Consider the following 17,643-nt stretch of genomic DNA (forward strand, 5'->3'; position numbering starts at 1 on the left):
TTTTTTGCACCCTTTCGATGTCCTCCGTCAATCCCACCTGGCAAGGATCCCACACCGCGCAGCAATATTCTAACAGAGGACGAACGAGTGTAGTGTAAGCTGTCTCTTCAGTGGACTTGTTGCATCTTCTAAGTGTCCTGCCAATGAAACGCAACCTTTGGCTCACCTTCACCACAATAGTATCTATGTGGTATCTCCAACTGAAGTTGTTCGTAGTTTTAACACCCAGGTACTTAGTTGAACAGACAGCCTTGAGAACTGTACTATTTATCGAGTAATCGAGTTCCAACGGCTTTCGTTTGGAACTCATGAGGATCACCTCACACTTTTCGTTATTTAGCGTCAACTGCCACCTGCCACAGCAGCGCCGAGCGCGCTCTCCACCCTCTTGCTGTGAGCACCTCTGCACAGATACAGCTGTGAGAGGCCCCGGCGGACTCACCAGCTTGGCCTTGTGCTTGCTGAGCGCGGCGGCGACGGCGGCGGCCACCATCTGGTCGACGGCCCGCAGCACGTCCTCCGCCTGGTCCCGGAGCGCCGCCTCGGCGTGCTGCCGCAGCGCCAGCCGCGCCCCCGCCAGCGCCTGCAGCCGCTCCTCGTCCAGCTCCACCCTCAGCATCTGGCGCGCCTCCGCCACCGCCTCCTGCAGGTCTGCCTCTCTCCTGCCGCGCAGCCGCTGCTCCTCCGCGCGGAGACGCTCTGCCGCCGCTCGCCACTCCTCGTCCACTGTCTCCATCGCCAGTTTCCACCTGCCGTACGCACTTCTCTTCACAAAAGGTAACCTTCCGTGTCACAAACAGTTAAGACAATGTACGACTGCCATGATCTCAAAAGTCTATCTGCACAGCACAGTTACACTACTGGACACTAAAATTGCTACACCAAGAAGAAATGTAGATGATAAACAGGTATTCATTGGACAAATATATTATACTAGAACTGACATCTGATTACTTTGTCACGCAATTTGGGTGCATAGATCCTGAGAAATCAGTACCCAGAACAACCACGTTTGGCCGTAATAACAGCCTAGATACGCCTGGGCATTGAGTCCAACAGAGCTTGGATGGCGTGTATAGGTACAGCTGCCCATGCAGCTCGATACCACGGTTCATCAAGAGTAGTGACTGGCGTGAGATGAGCCAGTTGCTCGGCCACCATTGACAGACGTTTTCGATTGGCGAGAGATCTGGAGAATGTGCTGGCCAGGGCAGCAGTCGAACATTTTCTGTATCCAGAAAGGCCCGTACAGGACATGCATTATCCTGCTGAAATGTAGGGTGTCGCATGGATCGAATGAAGGGTACAGCCACGGGTGGTAGAGCCACGGGTCGTAACACATCTGAAATGTAACGTCCACTTTTCAAAGTGTCGTCAATGCTAACAATAGATCACCGAGACGTGTAACCAATGGCACCCCATACCATCACGCCGGGTGGCGATGACGAATACACGCTTCAAATGTGCGTTCACCGCGATGTCGCCAAACACGGAAGCGACCGTCGTGATGCTGGAAACACAACCTGGATTCATCCGAAAAAATGACGTTTTGCCATTCGTGCACCCAGGTTCGTCGTTGAGAATACCTTCGCATGCGCTCCTGTCTGCCAGGGCAGCAGTCGAAGGTTTTCTGTGTTCAGAATGGCCCGTACAGGACCTGCAACATTCGGTCGTGCATTATCCTGCTGAAATGTAGGGTTTCGCAGAGATCGAATGGAGGGTAGAGCCACGAGTCGTAATACATCTGAAATGTAACGTCCACTGTTCAAAGTGCCGTCAATGCGAACAAGAGGTGACCGAGACGTGTAACCAATGGCACCCCATATCATCACGCCGGGTGATACGCCAGTATGGCGAAGACGAATACACGCTTTCAATGTGCGTTCACCTCGATGTCGCCAAACACGGATGCGACCATTACGATGCTATAACTGGAACCTGGATTCATCCGAAAAAATAACGTTTTGCCATTCGTGCACCAAGGTTCGTCGTTGAAAATACCTTCGCATGCGCTCCTGTCCGTGATGCAGCGTCAAGGGTAACCGCAGCCACGGTCTCCGAGCTGATAGTCCATGCTGCTGAAAACGTCGTCGAACTGTTCGTGCAGATGGTTGTTGTCTTGCAAACGTCCCCATCTGTTGACTCAGGGATCGAGAGGTGGTGCACGATCCGTTACAGCCATACTGATAAGATGCCTGTCATCTCGACAGCTAGTGATACGAGGCCGTTGGGATCCAGCACGGCGTTCCGTATTACCCTCCTGAACCCACCGATTCCACATTCTGCTAACAGTCATTGGATCTCGACCAACGCGAGCAGCAATGTCGCGATACGATAAACCGCAATAGGCTACAATCCGACCTTTATCAAAGTCGGAGCCGTTATGGTACGCATTTCTCCTCCTTATACGAGGCATCACAACAATGTTTCACCAGGCAACACCGGTCAACTGCTGTTCGTGTAGGAGAAATCGGTTGGAAACTTAACTCATGTCAGCACGTTGTAGGTGTCGTCACCGGCGCCAGCCTTGTGTGAATGCTCTGAAATGCTAATCATTTGCATATCACAGCATCTGCTTCCTGTCGGTTAAATTTCGGGTCTGTAGCACGTCATTTTCGTGGTGTAGCAATTTTAATGGACAGTAGTGTAATATAAACACCATACCGCAAGAGCATAGACAAAGACACAGTGGCAAATCACAGGAGAAATTTTCGCAAATAGCCTACAGCTGTGTGAACCATCGACTTTGATCCATAGAGGAGGCGTTGGTTAGCAGCCAGCACTGTCAGCCCATATGCAAGCCGACCACAGCTGAGCGAATTTCCCGTCATGTCACGGAACTTTTATGGTGCAAACTTGACATGTCTCCACACTGGGATTTCTCACTGGTGACAGGCAGCATACATACGACAATTCACTCGTCTATTTTGTGGTGAAATCAATGAATAACGTTTCCAAATCTATGAAATTACCACAAAAATAGCTGCTAACCTCCGTTTCCAGCTGTAGCCTTATGCTTTTAAAATGAACATTGTACCGCCGACATGAATGATTTTATTGTGTTGGTCCACATGTTCTCAGTGTCGTGAACTGTGTAACACGAAATCAACAACCGTGTGACAGGCTGAAAGAGAAGGAATAAATTACAATGAAATGAACACCCTTAGTTGCTTACAGGCGTAGACATACGTCAACGGGGAGACATGAAAATGTGTGCTCCGACCGTGACTCGAACCCGGGATCTCCTGCTTACATGGAAGAGGCTCTATCCATCTGAGCCACCAAGAGGATAGCGCCACTGCAGGCATTTATCTCTGGCACGCCTCCCGCGAAACCCACATTCTCAACGTATTGTCCCGCACTACATTCGTAGTGCCCCCGCCAATTATACTCATTACTCGCGGCGCGTTACCGATTCCCGTAAGAGCAAATACCATCTTAGTATATAGAAGGAATACATGTCGTTGTTGTTCTGTCTCCAGAAAGGGAATAAGACTTTTTCCAAAACTGTGCAGCCGACTAGTGTTAGTGATATAGATCTTCGGTTCTATGCATCAACTTCATGATATTTTGCACAGTCCATTTTAAATTTCTACTATAATTTCGGACCTGCAGAACAGATGTATCTTTGACATATGGTGGTGCTATCCATTGAATTATCACGTCAAGTTCCTCCTGGATCGAGCAGCGTGGAGAGAGATGAAGGACAGCAATGAAAATGTCAACTGACCATTGACACAAAAAATTAGAAGAAGAACAAAGAAGTATACAGAGCAGTGGAGGCCGCTGTTCTGCCGCTGCCTCCTTACCTTGATTCCCGGTAGCTCTCCTCTTCCTTCCGCTTCTGCAGGCGCTCCTCAAACGCGTTCTGCTCGGTCTCCAGCGCCTCGCGCACCTGCCGTACTATGTCTTCGGCCTGGAACACACACAGGAGATCATTCATTTCCGACGCTGGCGTGGAAAATTCCTGATCCCCGCGACCAGTCTTCAGAAGCACACCCTGTGAATTCACCTTAACTTGGTATTTATCCAGTTCAACCCTCGTTATGGCGTTTCGCTGAAAAGAACGTTTCTATACAGTACAGTAATGTGACAAAGATCATGGTATGGCGTTATAGAGACATATACACTTATGCGAATAAATTAACGATAATGCTGATACACGGCGAAACAACGCTCAGGTGGGCGTTTTGGGGGTTAAAATCACATCGGGGTACGACCCTGCGGTGCACGTGACCTGCAGTCGTCGCACGGTGGCGCTGGCAGCAGTCCACATACGAAGAGGTGTGCTGGCGCATATCAGAGCACGGTGCAGCGAGTAAGTGTGCAGACGTTTTCAGACGTGCTAATGGTGACTGTGTGTTGAGAATGGCTCAAAGAACACATATTGATGACGTTATGAGGAGTAGAATACTAGGCTGGTCGTAGCACGGGCCTCCATGTGCCACGAAGTGTGATCTCCAGATTATGGCAACGATTCCAGCCGAAGGGAAACGTGTCCAGGCGTTACAGTACGGGACGTCCACAGTGTACAACACCATAAGAAGACCGATAACTCACCATCAGTACCCGCAGACTGCCACGGAGTACTGTAGGTAGCCTTGCTCGGAACCTTACCGCAGCCACTGGAACAGTTGTCTCCAGACACACAGTCTACAGACGACTGAACAGACATGGTAATTCACCCGGAGACCTACAAGGAGCATTCCACTGACCCCTGGTCATAGGAGAGCCCGTAAAGCCTGGTGTCAAGAACAGAGTACATGGTCATTGGAACAGTGGTCCAAGGTTATGTTCACGGACGAGTCCAGGTATAGTCTGGACAGTGATTCTCGAAGGGTTTTCATCTGGCGTGAACCGGGAACCAGTAGCTGGTAGTGTCTCACCTCTACCAGTTATCAGGTATCATCGATCATCGATCTTGGTCTCTTTCTTATTAACTGACAACCCATGTTCCCCTGTTTCGCTCTCAACTCTGTCTAGCAGTTTCTTCATTTCCACTTGTGATTTTGGGCACAGTGTGGTGTCATCAGCAAATCTGAAATTACCGATTCCTTGTTCTCCAATTCGGATCCCACAAGTCCAACCATGAAGACTTTTTTCAAACATATTTTCTCCATAGATGCTAAATGAATTGGTGGTAGAATGAATCCCTGTCTAAATCTTTTAGATGGTTCAAAAGGAATTGAAATAGCTATAGGTAATCCGATTATTGCCTTACTATCAGAGTAGAGACTTCTGATAAGTACAATGAGATGATCAGAAATACCCATTTCTCCTAGTACGATCCACAGTTGTTTCCATCGAACACAGTCGGAAGCCTTACTATAGTCCAAGAAACAAAGAACTAATGAAGCATAGAATTCTCAACATTTTTAAATTAGCTTTCTGACACTGAGAAACTGCTCTCGTGTTTCTTTATTATGGACAAATGCAGCTCGCCCTGGTGGTATTTCTTTACCTAAATATTTTCTCAGGCATTCACGGATGACATTTAGAAGAATCTTGCTGGCATGTGAAATTAAAGTAATGGTTCTGTAGTTCTCAGGACGCTGTAAGTTTCCTTTGTTATGAAACGCAATCATAATGGATATGGACTAGTCCTCCGTCCATGTTATGTTATTCCATATGTTGTTACTATTTTTCATGAATGAGTTTCAAACCAAGTCTCCAGATAATTTGAACTTTTCAGCAGTAATATGCTGAGGTCCAGATGCTTTGTTATTTTGCAGTTTACGTGTATCACCTGAAATATCCTTAACTAACACCAGTGGTACGTGTAGCACCGTCTGGAAACCCCTGCTTTAGGATATTACATGTAGTTGGAGCACTTCAATGCAGATTTTGTCGAGAACTTTCGAGAGTTGCATCGAACTGCTTTCGGAGATCGATATTTGAGTTCTGACGTTCATATACGATAAATACAACAAAACAAAAATTACGAAAATCTGATTGCTGTGTGCTCTCCTTGTTAGACGTCTCAGCAAATTAAAGTTGTTTATTGATATCCCTGCAGTGTGTGTGTGTGTGTGTGTGTGTGTGTGTGTGTGTGTGTGTGTGTGCACGGATGTCCATAGGCAGGGATCAAATGTCGTGTGGCTAGGGCCTCCCGTCGGATAGACCGCTTTCCTGGTGCAGGTCTTTTGATTTGACGCCACTTCGGCGACCTGCGCGTCGATGGGGATGAAATGTTGATGATTAAGACAACACAACACCCAGTCCCTGAGCGGAGAAAATCTCCGACCCAGCCGGGAATCGAACCCGGGCCCTTAGGATTGACAGTCTGTCACGCTGAGCACTCAGCTACCGGGGGGCGGACATAGACAGGGATAATAGTGACATATGTAAGGGATAAAAGTGACATATGTAATGGGAGGGTCTAGAGATCGCTTTGCTGAGGCTCCACCTCGTAAAACAGTCATTCTCCATGGGGACAAACGTGCTTTTGTGTGACGCACTGTTAGAGGTAGGTCATGTAATCGGCGCAAGAAAACCAGATGCGTAAGGAAGCATGTGCCAGACGCTCAGTTTCCAATCACACTTAATCGTTCGCTGGAAAAGTCATGCTTATTCTCTTCTGGGATGCAAATGGATTCCGGAGCGTTACGTCGAAAGGGAATGACGGTAACTAGTACTTCTTATTCAGAAATGCTGAAAAATCAACTTTTCACTGCAATCAGAAGTGAACGACGCGGATTTCTGACTCCTGGAGTATTGCTACAGCATGACAGTGCCTGACTGCATTCAGAATATAAGACAGGAGATTAAATTTGAATACGTGGTACATTCTCCATATCCACAAGACCTTGCTCCTAGTGACTTTCATGTGTTCGGTGCACTGAAAGAAGCAGTGGGAAGCAGGCATTTCAGAGGTAATGAAGAGGTGAAAAGCGCTGTGCACGATTGGCTCCACGCTTGACCAAAAGAATTCTTTCATCGCAGCGCCTATCCTCTTCCAAAGTGGTGCATTCAACATCAGGGAGAATACGCCGAAAGATGACACTTACGATTTTTGTTCATTGTTACAATTCAAATACACTCCTGGAAATTGAAATAAGAACACCGTGAATTCATTGTCCCAGGAAGGGGAAACTTTATTGACACATTCCTGGGGTCAGATACATCACATGATCACACTGACAGAACCACAGGCACATAGACACAGGCAACAGAGAATGCTCAATGTCGACACTAGTACAGTGTATATCCACCTTTCGCACCAATGCAGGCTGCTATTCTCCCATGGAGACGATCGTAGAGATGCTGGATGTAGTCCTGTGGAACGGCTTGCGGTGCCATTTCCACCTGGAGCCTCAGTTGGACCAGCGTTCGTGCTGGACGTGCAGACCGCGTGAGACGACGCTTCATCCAGTCACAAACATGCTCAATGGGGGACAGATCCGGAGATCTTGCTGGCCAGGGTAGATGACTTACACCTTCTAGAGCACGTTGGGTGGCACGGAATACATGCGGACGTGCATTGTCCTGTTGGAACAGCAAGTTCCCTTGCCGGTCTAGGAATGGTAGAACGATGGTTTCGATGACGGTTTGGATGTACCGTGCACTATTCACTGTCCCCTCGACGATCACGAGAGGTGTACAGCCAGCGTAGGAGATCGCTCCCCACACCATGATGCCGGGTGTTGGCCCTGTGTGCTTCGGTCGTATGCAGTCCTGATTGTGGCGCTCACCTGCACGGCGCCAAACACGCATACGACCATCTTTGGCACCAAGGCAGAAGCGACTCTCATCGCTGAAGACGACACGTCTCCATTCGTCCCTCCATTCACGCCTGTCGCGACACCACTGGAGGCGGGCTGCCCGATGTTGGGGCGTGAGCGGAAGACGGCCTAACGGTGTGCGGGACCGTAGCCCAGCTTCATGCAGACGGTTGCGAATGGTCCTCGCCGATACCCCAGGAGCAACAGTGTCCCTAATTTGCTGGGAAGTGGCGGTGCGGTCCCCTACGGCACTGCGTAAGATCCTACGGTCTTCGCGTGGATCCGTGCGTCGCTGCGGTCCGGTCCCAGGTCGACGGTCACGTGCACCTTCCGCCGATCACTGGCGACAACATCGATGTACTGTGGAGACCTCGCGCCCCACGTGTTGTGCAATTCGGCGGTACGTCCACCCGGCCTCCCGCATGTTCACTATACGCCCTCGCTCAAAGTCCGTCAACTGCACATACGGTTCACGTCCACGCTGTCGCGGCATGCTACCAGTGTTAAAGACTGCGATGGAGCTCCGTATGCCACGGCAAACTGGCTGACACTGACGGCGGCGGTGCATAAATGCTGCGCAGCTAGCGCCATTCGACGGCCAACACCGCGGTTCCTGGTGTGTCCGCTGTGCCGTGCGTGTGATCATTGCTTGTACAGCCGTCTCGCAGTGTCCGGTGCAAGTATGGTGGGTCTGACACACCGGTGTCAATGTGTTCTTTTTTTCCATTTCCAGGAGTGTATTATAGCACTTTTTCATTCGAATCGCCCGTGTGCATCTTTCCACAATGTCTCAATGGTGCCCCACACTTCCGATTACTTGATGGCGTACGGCATGACCACTTGGAAGATGTGCCACTGCATGTGCAACAAAAAACATGTGGCTTCAACATGATGGCTCACCACCTCGTTTTTCACGTTTGGTCGGAGACCCCCTGGACCAACGATTTCGACAACAGTCAATAGGTCGTCGTGGCCCAACTGTTTGGTCTTCACGTTCACCCAACCTTAAACTGCTAGACTACTAGCTGTGACGTCACAGGGTATCCTTGCTTTACAAGGTCCACCAGTGTGGGCTATGACTGCAGCGGATTCTGGACCAGGGCCTGGCGCAACACCATATGGACGTACAGTCTGTATCGACGCTGCTCGTCGACACATCGAGCCCTGCTTGTATGTGAACCCAGACGACAAGCAATAGGAGTCAGAGAGTTACGTACGTTGTGCTATTTTCCTTGTAACCGGTAAACTGTACGTTTATGGACATGTGTTCCCGTGGTAAACTTAGCTGTCTTGGTTCCCGCTACAAGTCTTCAGTTACCCCCTGCCGTGCGGGGTGGCTGAGTGGTTCTAGACCGCTACGATAGCAGCTTCGAATCCTGCCTCGGGCATGGATGTGCGTGATTTCCTTAGGTTAGTTAGGTTTAAGTAGTTCTAAGTCTAGGGGACTGATGACCTCACATATTAAGTCCCATAGTGCTTAGAGCCATTGGAACAACACCTTTTGCAATTTTTAAATTTGGTCAGTACCTTTATTAAATATTTAAAATCAAAAATTTTGTTGCCACTGGTATCTGTCAAATGGACAACTCGCAACTGGGAACTTCCCCCGAGCCACTCATTCAGTGACATACACTGAAGCGCCAAAGGAACTAGTATAGGCATGTGTATTCAAATACAGATAGATGTAAACAGGCAGAATATGGCGCTGCGGTCGGCAACGCCTATATAAGACAACAAGTGTCTGACGTGGTTGTTAGATCGTTTACTGCTGCTACAATGGAACGTTATCAAGACTTCAGTGAGTTTCAAGGTGGTGTTATAGCTGGCGCACGAACGATGGAATACAGCATCTCCGAGGTAGCGATGAAGTGGGGACTTTCCCGTACGACCATTTCGCGAGTGTACCGTGAATATCAGGCATCAGGTAAAGCATAAAATCTCCGACATCGCTGCAAGAACAGGAAAAACGTGACAGAAGTGTAACCCTTCCGCAAACTGCTGCAGATTTAATGGTAGGCAATCAGCAAGTGTCAACGCGCGAACCAATCAACGAAACATCATCGATATGGGCTTTTGGAGACAAAGGCCCACTTGTGTACCCTTTATGACTGCACGACACAAAGCTTTAGCCTTCCCAGGGCTCGACAACACCGACATTGGACTGTTGATGACTGTAGTCATGTTGCCCGGTCGGACGAGCCTCGTTTAAAATTGTATTGAACAGATGGACGTGTACGAGTATGGAGACAACCTCATAAATCCATAGACACTTCATGTCAGCAGGAGACTGTTCAAGCTGGTGGAGGCTCTGTAATGGTGTGGAGTCTGTGCAGTTGAAGTGATATGGGATCCCCGATACGTCTACATACGACTCTGACAGGTGAAATGTACGTAAACATCCTGTCTGATCGCCTGGATCCACTCTTGTCCATTGTGCATTCCGCCGGACTTGGGCAATTCCAGCAGGACAATGCGACGCTCCACATTTCCAGAATTTCTACAGAGTGGCTCCAGGAACACTCTTCTGAGTTAAAACAATTCCACTGGCCACGTAACTCCACAGACATGAACATTATTGAGTATATCTGGGATGCCTTGCAACGTGCTGTTCAGAAGAGATCTCCACTCCATCTTACAAACCGTGGACAACCGTGCAGGATTCCTGGAGTCAGTTCCGTCCAGCACGACTTTAGCATTAGTCGAGTCCATTCCACGTAGTGCTGCGCCACTTCTGTTTTCTCGCGGGGGCCCTACGTGATATTAGGCAGGTGTGCCCGTTCCTTCAGCTCTTTAGTGTAGAAACTGCTTTGACCTAGAGACAAAGTGGTGTCTCCACCTTGCCTGTTCTACAGTGTTAGAAACTACGTACACAGCAAATCAGCGCCTCTGCCTGTCTTTCTCAACCATCCCTGAAAGTTTACATCACCGTCATGGAAACACCCCATGTAGGACATAATGCGACACTACACACTGACAAAACACTATACGTCATCACTTTTGATGACTGTACGACGGCAAATAATTCTATTGACAAATCAGTCCCACTCCCACACTCCATGAATCCGGTATTAATCATGGGGTTAATTATTTCTTCAAGGAATCCATCACAAACAGGAAATCTTAACTGAAATTTCTCTCAAAAATTTCCGAATCATTCTAAACAACAATAGGTGTCAGGCAGGAAGATGAACCGTCACCCGCGTTTTTTACGTGTGGCTTAAAAAGTAAAAATCATCTGAGAGTTGTAAGAAGCACTACCAAAGACAGAGATAAATAATGTAAAACTAAGGCTAAAAGATAAAGGAGTCAAAACCAACAGTTTCTCTTTCGCTAGTGACCTAGCGATATTTACCAGATACCCAAATTCAGCCACATTTTTGAGAAAGTATATAGAAAAATTGTTAGGAAACAGACCTAAAAATAACGACGTACAAGTAGAAATAAGTAACACATTAGGTGCCTCAAAATAATTGTAAACAGATTTTGAGAGACTCAACAAAGTTACAAAAATCTAAGATAAAGGAGATGTCAGTCAGATGAAAGACGAGCATAGGCCGGCCGCGGTGGTCTAGCGGTTCTAGGCGCTCAGACCGGAACGGCGCGACTGCTACGGTCGCAGGTTCGGATCCTGCCTCGGGCATGGATGTGTGTGATGTCCTTAGGTTAGTTAGGTTTAAGTACTTCTAAGTTCTGGGGGACTGATGACCACAGATGTTAAGTCCCATAGTGCTCAGAGCCATTTGAACCATTTTTGGACAGCATAAAGAAACAAATGATGACTGAATGCTCTGCAAAGGCTTCTGTATCTAAATATTATACCACTGTAATAAGACCTCGAGGAGTAAAACCAACAGGATATATTACGTTGCTGATAGTAGGACAAATGGAGAAAATACAGAAAAATAGAGAAAAATCCTTAAAAAAATCTTGATCCGTAATCTGATGAAGATGGGCAAAACTTGCTAAGGAGCAACAACGAACTAAGTAGCAAAAGCCCAAAAAGTGTCAGACAAAATTTGGAGATTTTCCTTTGGGGAATAGGAAATGAGGGAAACAGGAAAACAGGATGCGTAAACAAATATTGCAGTACTTCAACAACGGAAAGCTCAAAAAAAAAAAAAGAAAGATTCAATTAGTGATTCTGAAAGTACAAATGTATGTTTCTGTAACAGATATCCAGAACAAAGGAGAACGTCAGTAGCTAAATTAAGAAGCCCGACGTTTTTCAAGAAAAGGAAAAGTACTAAGTACATAAAAATATTCACTAAGAAACAGACTTAAAAACTGAAAAAAGTACCAGGAAGAAGAAAGGAACACCAGAAATAAGAAACAAATAACGATGGTCCATAGTCGTCAAGATGAAATACAGAAATAGCAGTCACATACATAGAACTCTAAAACATTAATGGGCCTATGCATTTTTTTTCCACTGTTGACGGACACACTCACTTCATTCACCATAACATGACATTAACTCTCAATTTGATTGCGCGGTCGTTAATATACTTAAATTTAAGTTGACCAGTCGGTTTTTAGCTGTTATACGAGGCATCTTGCTACAAATGAAAAGGTGGAAGGGCTGAGTTTATTGTTCCGTTTTCGTCCAAATTATGGGAGACGCACTCTTGGATTACACGTATATCCGCTAGCAACCGAACCACTGAGGGAGCCGTCCCAGCAACTGCCTCGCAAAGTATTTAGGAAAATCCTGTGTATGAACCCGCCTGCTCTGAATGCCATCAAAGTGCTTGCCTCGATCTGAGAGTCAGTTTTCTCATACAGTTTTGTACTCTGTAAACCATTCTGAGTGATCGATGTTTCATAATTAATCAGTCCGTGTCACGTACGGATAGAGGAATTAGTCTCCGCATACACCAGCTAATCTTTCTTATCACGTACTTAATACTCTGAAGTGAAATATGTGATAGAGGCAACAGAACTCCAATACGTGTTGATTTAGCTTTAGATTATCGAACAGCGCACAAAGAGAAGAACTCCAGTTTTATTCCTGCAATTTAGATTTAAAGATACCTGAACGGAGAACGGATGATCAATACGCGTCAGTTTTCAATATCTTTCTTCATCATTTCCGCAGGAGAATTGTACTTTTGGGTCAGTGGCTGATAAAAAACGCTCCTGGAAATGGAAAAAAGAACACATTGACACCGGTGTGTCAGACCCATCATACTTGCTCCGGACACTGCGAGAGGGCTGTACAAGCAATGATCACACGCACGGCACAGCGGACACACCAGGAACCGCGGTGTTGGCCGTCGAATGGCGCTACCTGCGCAGCATTTGTGCACCGCCGCCGTCAGTGTCAGCCAGTTTGCCGTGGCATACGGAGCTCCATCGCAGTCTTTAATACTGGTAGCATGCCGCGACAGCGTGGACGTGAACCGTATGTGCAGTTGACGGACTTTGAGCGAGGGCGTATAGTTGGCATGCGGGAGGCCGGGTGGACGTACCGCCGAATTGCTCAACACGTGGGGCGTGAGGTCTCCACAGTACATCGATGTTGTCGCCAGTGGTCGGCGGAAGCTGCACGTGCCCGTCGACCTGGGACCGGACCGCAGCGACGCACGGATGCACGCCAAGACCGTAGGATCCTACGCAGTGCCGTAGGGGACCGCACCGCCACTGCCCAGCAAATTAGGGACACTGTTGCTCCTGGGGTATCGGCGAGGACCATTCGCAACCGTCTCCATGAAGCTGGTCTACGGTCCCGCACACCGTTAGGCCGTCTTCCGCTCACGCCCCAACATCGGGCAGCCCGCCTCCAGTGGTGTCGCGACAGGCGTGAATGGATGGACGAATGGACACGTGTTGTCTTCAGCGATGAGAGTCGCTTCTGCCTTGGTGCCAAAGATGGTCGTATCCGTGTTTGGCGCCGTGCAGGTGAGCGCCACAATCAGGACTGCATACGACCGAGGCACACAGGGCGAGTACCTGGCATCATGGTGTGGGGAGCGATCTCCTACACTGGCCGTAGACGTCTAGTGATCGTCGAGGGGACACTGAATAGTGCACGGTACATCCAAACCGTCATCGAACCCATCGTTCTACCATTCCTAGACCGGCAAGGAAACTTGCTGTTCCAACAGGACAATGCACGTCCGCATGTATCCCGTGCCACCCAACGTGCTCTAGAAGGTGTAAGTCATCTACCCTGGCCAGCAAGATCTCCGGATCTGTCCCCCATTGAGCATGTTTGGGACTGGATGAAGCGTCGTCTCACGCGGTCTGCACGTCCATCACGAACGCTGGTCCAACTGAGGCTCCAGGTGGAAATGGCATGGCAAGCCGTTCCACAGGACTACATCCAGCATCTCTACGATCGTCTCCATGGGAGACTGGCAGCCTGCATTGCTGCGAAAGGTGGATATACACTGTACTAGTGCCGACATTGTGCATTCTCTGTTGCCTGTGTCTATGTGCCTGTGGTTCTGTCAGTGTGATCATGTGATGTATCTGACCCCAGGAATGTGTCAATAAAGTTTCCCCTTCCTGGGACAATGAATTCACGGTGTTCTTATTTCAATTTCCAGGAGTGTATTTATTTTGGAAAAAGAAAGTCTAGGTGTAGTTTTATTCTTTATATTTTATTTAGTTGTGTATCATTTTTTACAACTAGTTTTTCGATCGCTCCTGTAAAAAAAATACTAAATTGAGACTGCTTTGACCTTATCGCCCTCAGTTCTTAAGTACATCTGCTATATCAAACTTATAAATTAAAATCGCTGTGTCTTATTGTTGCACGTATTTTATACCATGTGATTTCTGTGGATCACTTGTTTCTGTTCCTGCATGTTCGTAGCATGTGACAGAATCTGCTTGAAGATAGCCGTTTATCGCAGTGTCAACATGGGATCGAGATAGAAAGTTCTGTATGTTTTCAGTGACTAGGATATGTTTATAATATACAGTAATACGGTGACATACCCTACTGCATCGTACAAGTCGTTGCTTATTGACTCACAACACTGTAGCAATATATTTTTTTCGCCGGTGTAGCGCTGGGTCTACATACGGCGACGACCTATACTTCAACAATACAGTGGCAGTTTTCATAATTTTTGGGTTTTTACATTGATTTTTCTAAGTAAATATCTGAATTATTTTATAACAAGAATGGTATTCACTTTGAAAATGAGCTAAAATTTTGGTGACGCATACAGCTTTTACAAAATTTGATATTTTTGTCTTATTTTCTCCCGGAACACCGCATTGATCACCAATATTCACTGAGGTGGCGGAAGTCATGAGACAGTGACATGCTCATATACACAAGGTGGTAGTACCGCACACATATCTACATCTACATCTATATGCTTATATGGTTACTCTGCAATTCACACTTACGTGCCTCGCGGAGGGTTCATCGAACCATTTTCATACGTCTTCTCTACCATTCCACTCTCGAATGGCGGGTGGGAAAAAGGAACACACAAAGCTTTCCGTTTGGGCTCTGATTACTCTTATTTTATTATGATGATCATTTCTCTCTACGTAGGTGGGTGTCAACAAAATATTTTCGCATTCGGAAGAGAAAGTTGGTAATTGAAATTTAGTAAATAGATCTCGCCACAAAGAAACCCGCCTTTGTTTCAGTGACTGCCACCCAAACTCGCGTATCATATCAGTGACACTCTCACCCCTATAATACGAAGCGGGGTGCTATTCTTTGCACTTTTTCGATGTCCTCCGTCAATCCTACCTGATAAGGATGCCACACCGCGCAGCAATATTCCAGCAGAGGACGGACAAGTATAATGTAGGCTGTCACTTAAGAGGGTTTTTGGCACCTTCTAAGTGTCCTGCCAACAAAGCGCAGTCTTTGTTTCGCCTTCTCCACAATATTATCTATGTGGTCTTTCCAATTTAAGTTGCTCGTAATTGTAATTCCTAGGTATGTAGTCGAATTGACAGCCCTTAGATTTGTGCGATTTATCGTGTACCCAAAATTTATCGGATTTCTTTTAGTACCCATGTGGATGACCTCGCACTTTTCTTTGTTTAGTGCCAATTGCCACTTTTAGCACCATTCAGAAATTCTCTCTAGATCATTTTGTAATTGGAACTGATCGTCTGATGATTTTACTAGACGGTAAATTACAGCGTCATCTGCAAACAATGTAAGGGGGCTACTCAGATTATCACCTATATCATTTATGTAAATCAGGAACAGCAGAGGGCCCCTATGACACTACCTTGCGGAACGCCGGATATCACTTCTGCTCTACTCGATGATTTACCGTCTACCACTACGATCTGTGACCTGTCTAGGAGGAAATCACGAATCCAGTCACACAATTGAGACGGTACTCCATTTGCACGCAGTTTGATTAATAGTCGCTTGTGAGGAAAGATATCAAAAGCCTTCTGGAAATCTAGAAATATGGAATCGATGTGAGATCCCTTGTCGACAGCACTCATTACTTCATGGGAATAAAGTGCAGGTTGTGTTGCACAAGAACGATATTTTCAGAATCCGTACTGGTTATGTATCAATTAGTCATTTTCTTGAAGGTATTTATAATGTTCGAGTACAGTATATGCTCCAAAATCCTACTCCAATTTGAGGTCAGTGATGTGGGTCTGTAATTCAATGCTTTAGTCCTATTACAAGATATAAAAGGGCTGTGCATTGGCGCAGATGTCTCTTGTACTCAGATGACTTATATTAAAAGGTTTCCGACTTTATTGCGACAGCACGACGGGAATTAACAGGCTTTGAGCGTGGAACAGTAGTTCGAGGTAGACGCGTGGGACATTCCATTTCGGAAATCGTTACGTAATTAAATATTGCGATATCCTCAGTGTGAATAGTTTGTCGAGAAGGCCAGATTTTAGGCATTACCTTTCACCACGGACAATGCAGTGGCCGATGGCCTTCACTTAACAACCGAGAGCAGTGGCGCTTGCGTAGAGTTGTCAGTGTTAACAGACAAGCAAGACTGAGTGAAATAACTGCAGAAAGCAATGTGGGACCTACGACGAACGTATCCGTTACCACAGTGCGGCGAAATTTGGCATTAATGGTCTATGGCAGCAGACGACAGATGCGGATGTCTTTGCTAACAGCACGACATCGCCTGCAGCACCTCTCCGGGGCTCGTCACCGTATCGGATGGATCCTAGACGACTGGAAGACCGTGGCCCGATCAGATGAGTCCCAGTTTCAGCTGGAACGAGCTGATGGTAGGGGTTGAGTGTGGCGCAGATCCCAAGAAGCCATGGACCCGAGATTTCAACAAGACACCGTGCAAGCTGTTGGTGACTCCATAACGGTGTGGACTGTGTTTACATGGATAATTGGCTTGAAGTGGTTATGTTCGGCTAATTGGACACCATTTGAGGCCAGGCATTGATTTCATGATCCCAGACGATTGAATTGTCACCAGGCCACAAATGTTCGTGACTCGTCTGCAGCCAGCCGGAGTGGCCGTGCGGTTCTAGGCGCTACAGTCTGGATCCTCGAGACCGCTACGGTCGCAGGTTCGAATCCTGCCTCGGCAATGGATGTGTGTGATGTTCTTAGGTTAGTTAGGTTTAAGTAGTCCTAAGTTCTAGGGGACTGAAGACCTCAGTAGTTAAGTCCCATAGTGCTCAGGGAAATTTGAACCATTTTTGAACTCGTCTGCAGAATATTCCGTACAATTCCAGGTAATGAATTGGCCAGCCAGACCTATGCAGACATACGGGGTATTGAAAAAGTCTCTCCGCAGCGCCGTATGATAGTTAGCTGCGCGTATGATTGTTTGCCTGCTCGGATTACTTCACTTCAAGATGACTCTCCGAACGTGCCACTGTTTCGTTTATCTGAGCCAGCGTCAGTGGTATCGTTGATGTGTGACGTTACGTGTTGACGTGAACGTTTAAGTTTTGTCCCTCTGTTGGTTTGTTTGGTTTTTGTCACTGT

The 17,643-nt window shown here is 47.1% G+C and overlaps 1 protein-coding gene across 2 annotated transcripts in view; it reads right to left on the reverse strand.

The window, feature by feature from the left end:
- The window catches only part of LOC126291773 (trichohyalin-like), a 214,171-nt gene that overhangs the window by 90,793 nt on the left and 105,735 nt on the right, over positions 1 to 17,643 (reverse strand). For both annotated transcript variants that reach the window (XM_049985462.1, XM_049985461.1), the window contains exons 7-8: positions 3,810 to 3,916; positions 443 to 749 (exon numbers count right to left, since the gene is read on the reverse strand). In XM_049985462.1, coding sequence (XP_049841419.1) covers positions 443 to 749; positions 3,810 to 3,916 — 414 coding nt within the window. The remainder of the gene's footprint in view (positions 1 to 442; positions 750 to 3,809; positions 3,917 to 17,643) is intronic.

This window comes from Schistocerca gregaria, chromosome 9 (assembly GCF_023897955.1).
Source record: "Schistocerca gregaria isolate iqSchGreg1 chromosome 9, iqSchGreg1.2, whole genome shotgun sequence".
Taxonomy (NCBI): domain Eukaryota; kingdom Metazoa; phylum Arthropoda; class Insecta; order Orthoptera; family Acrididae; genus Schistocerca; species Schistocerca gregaria.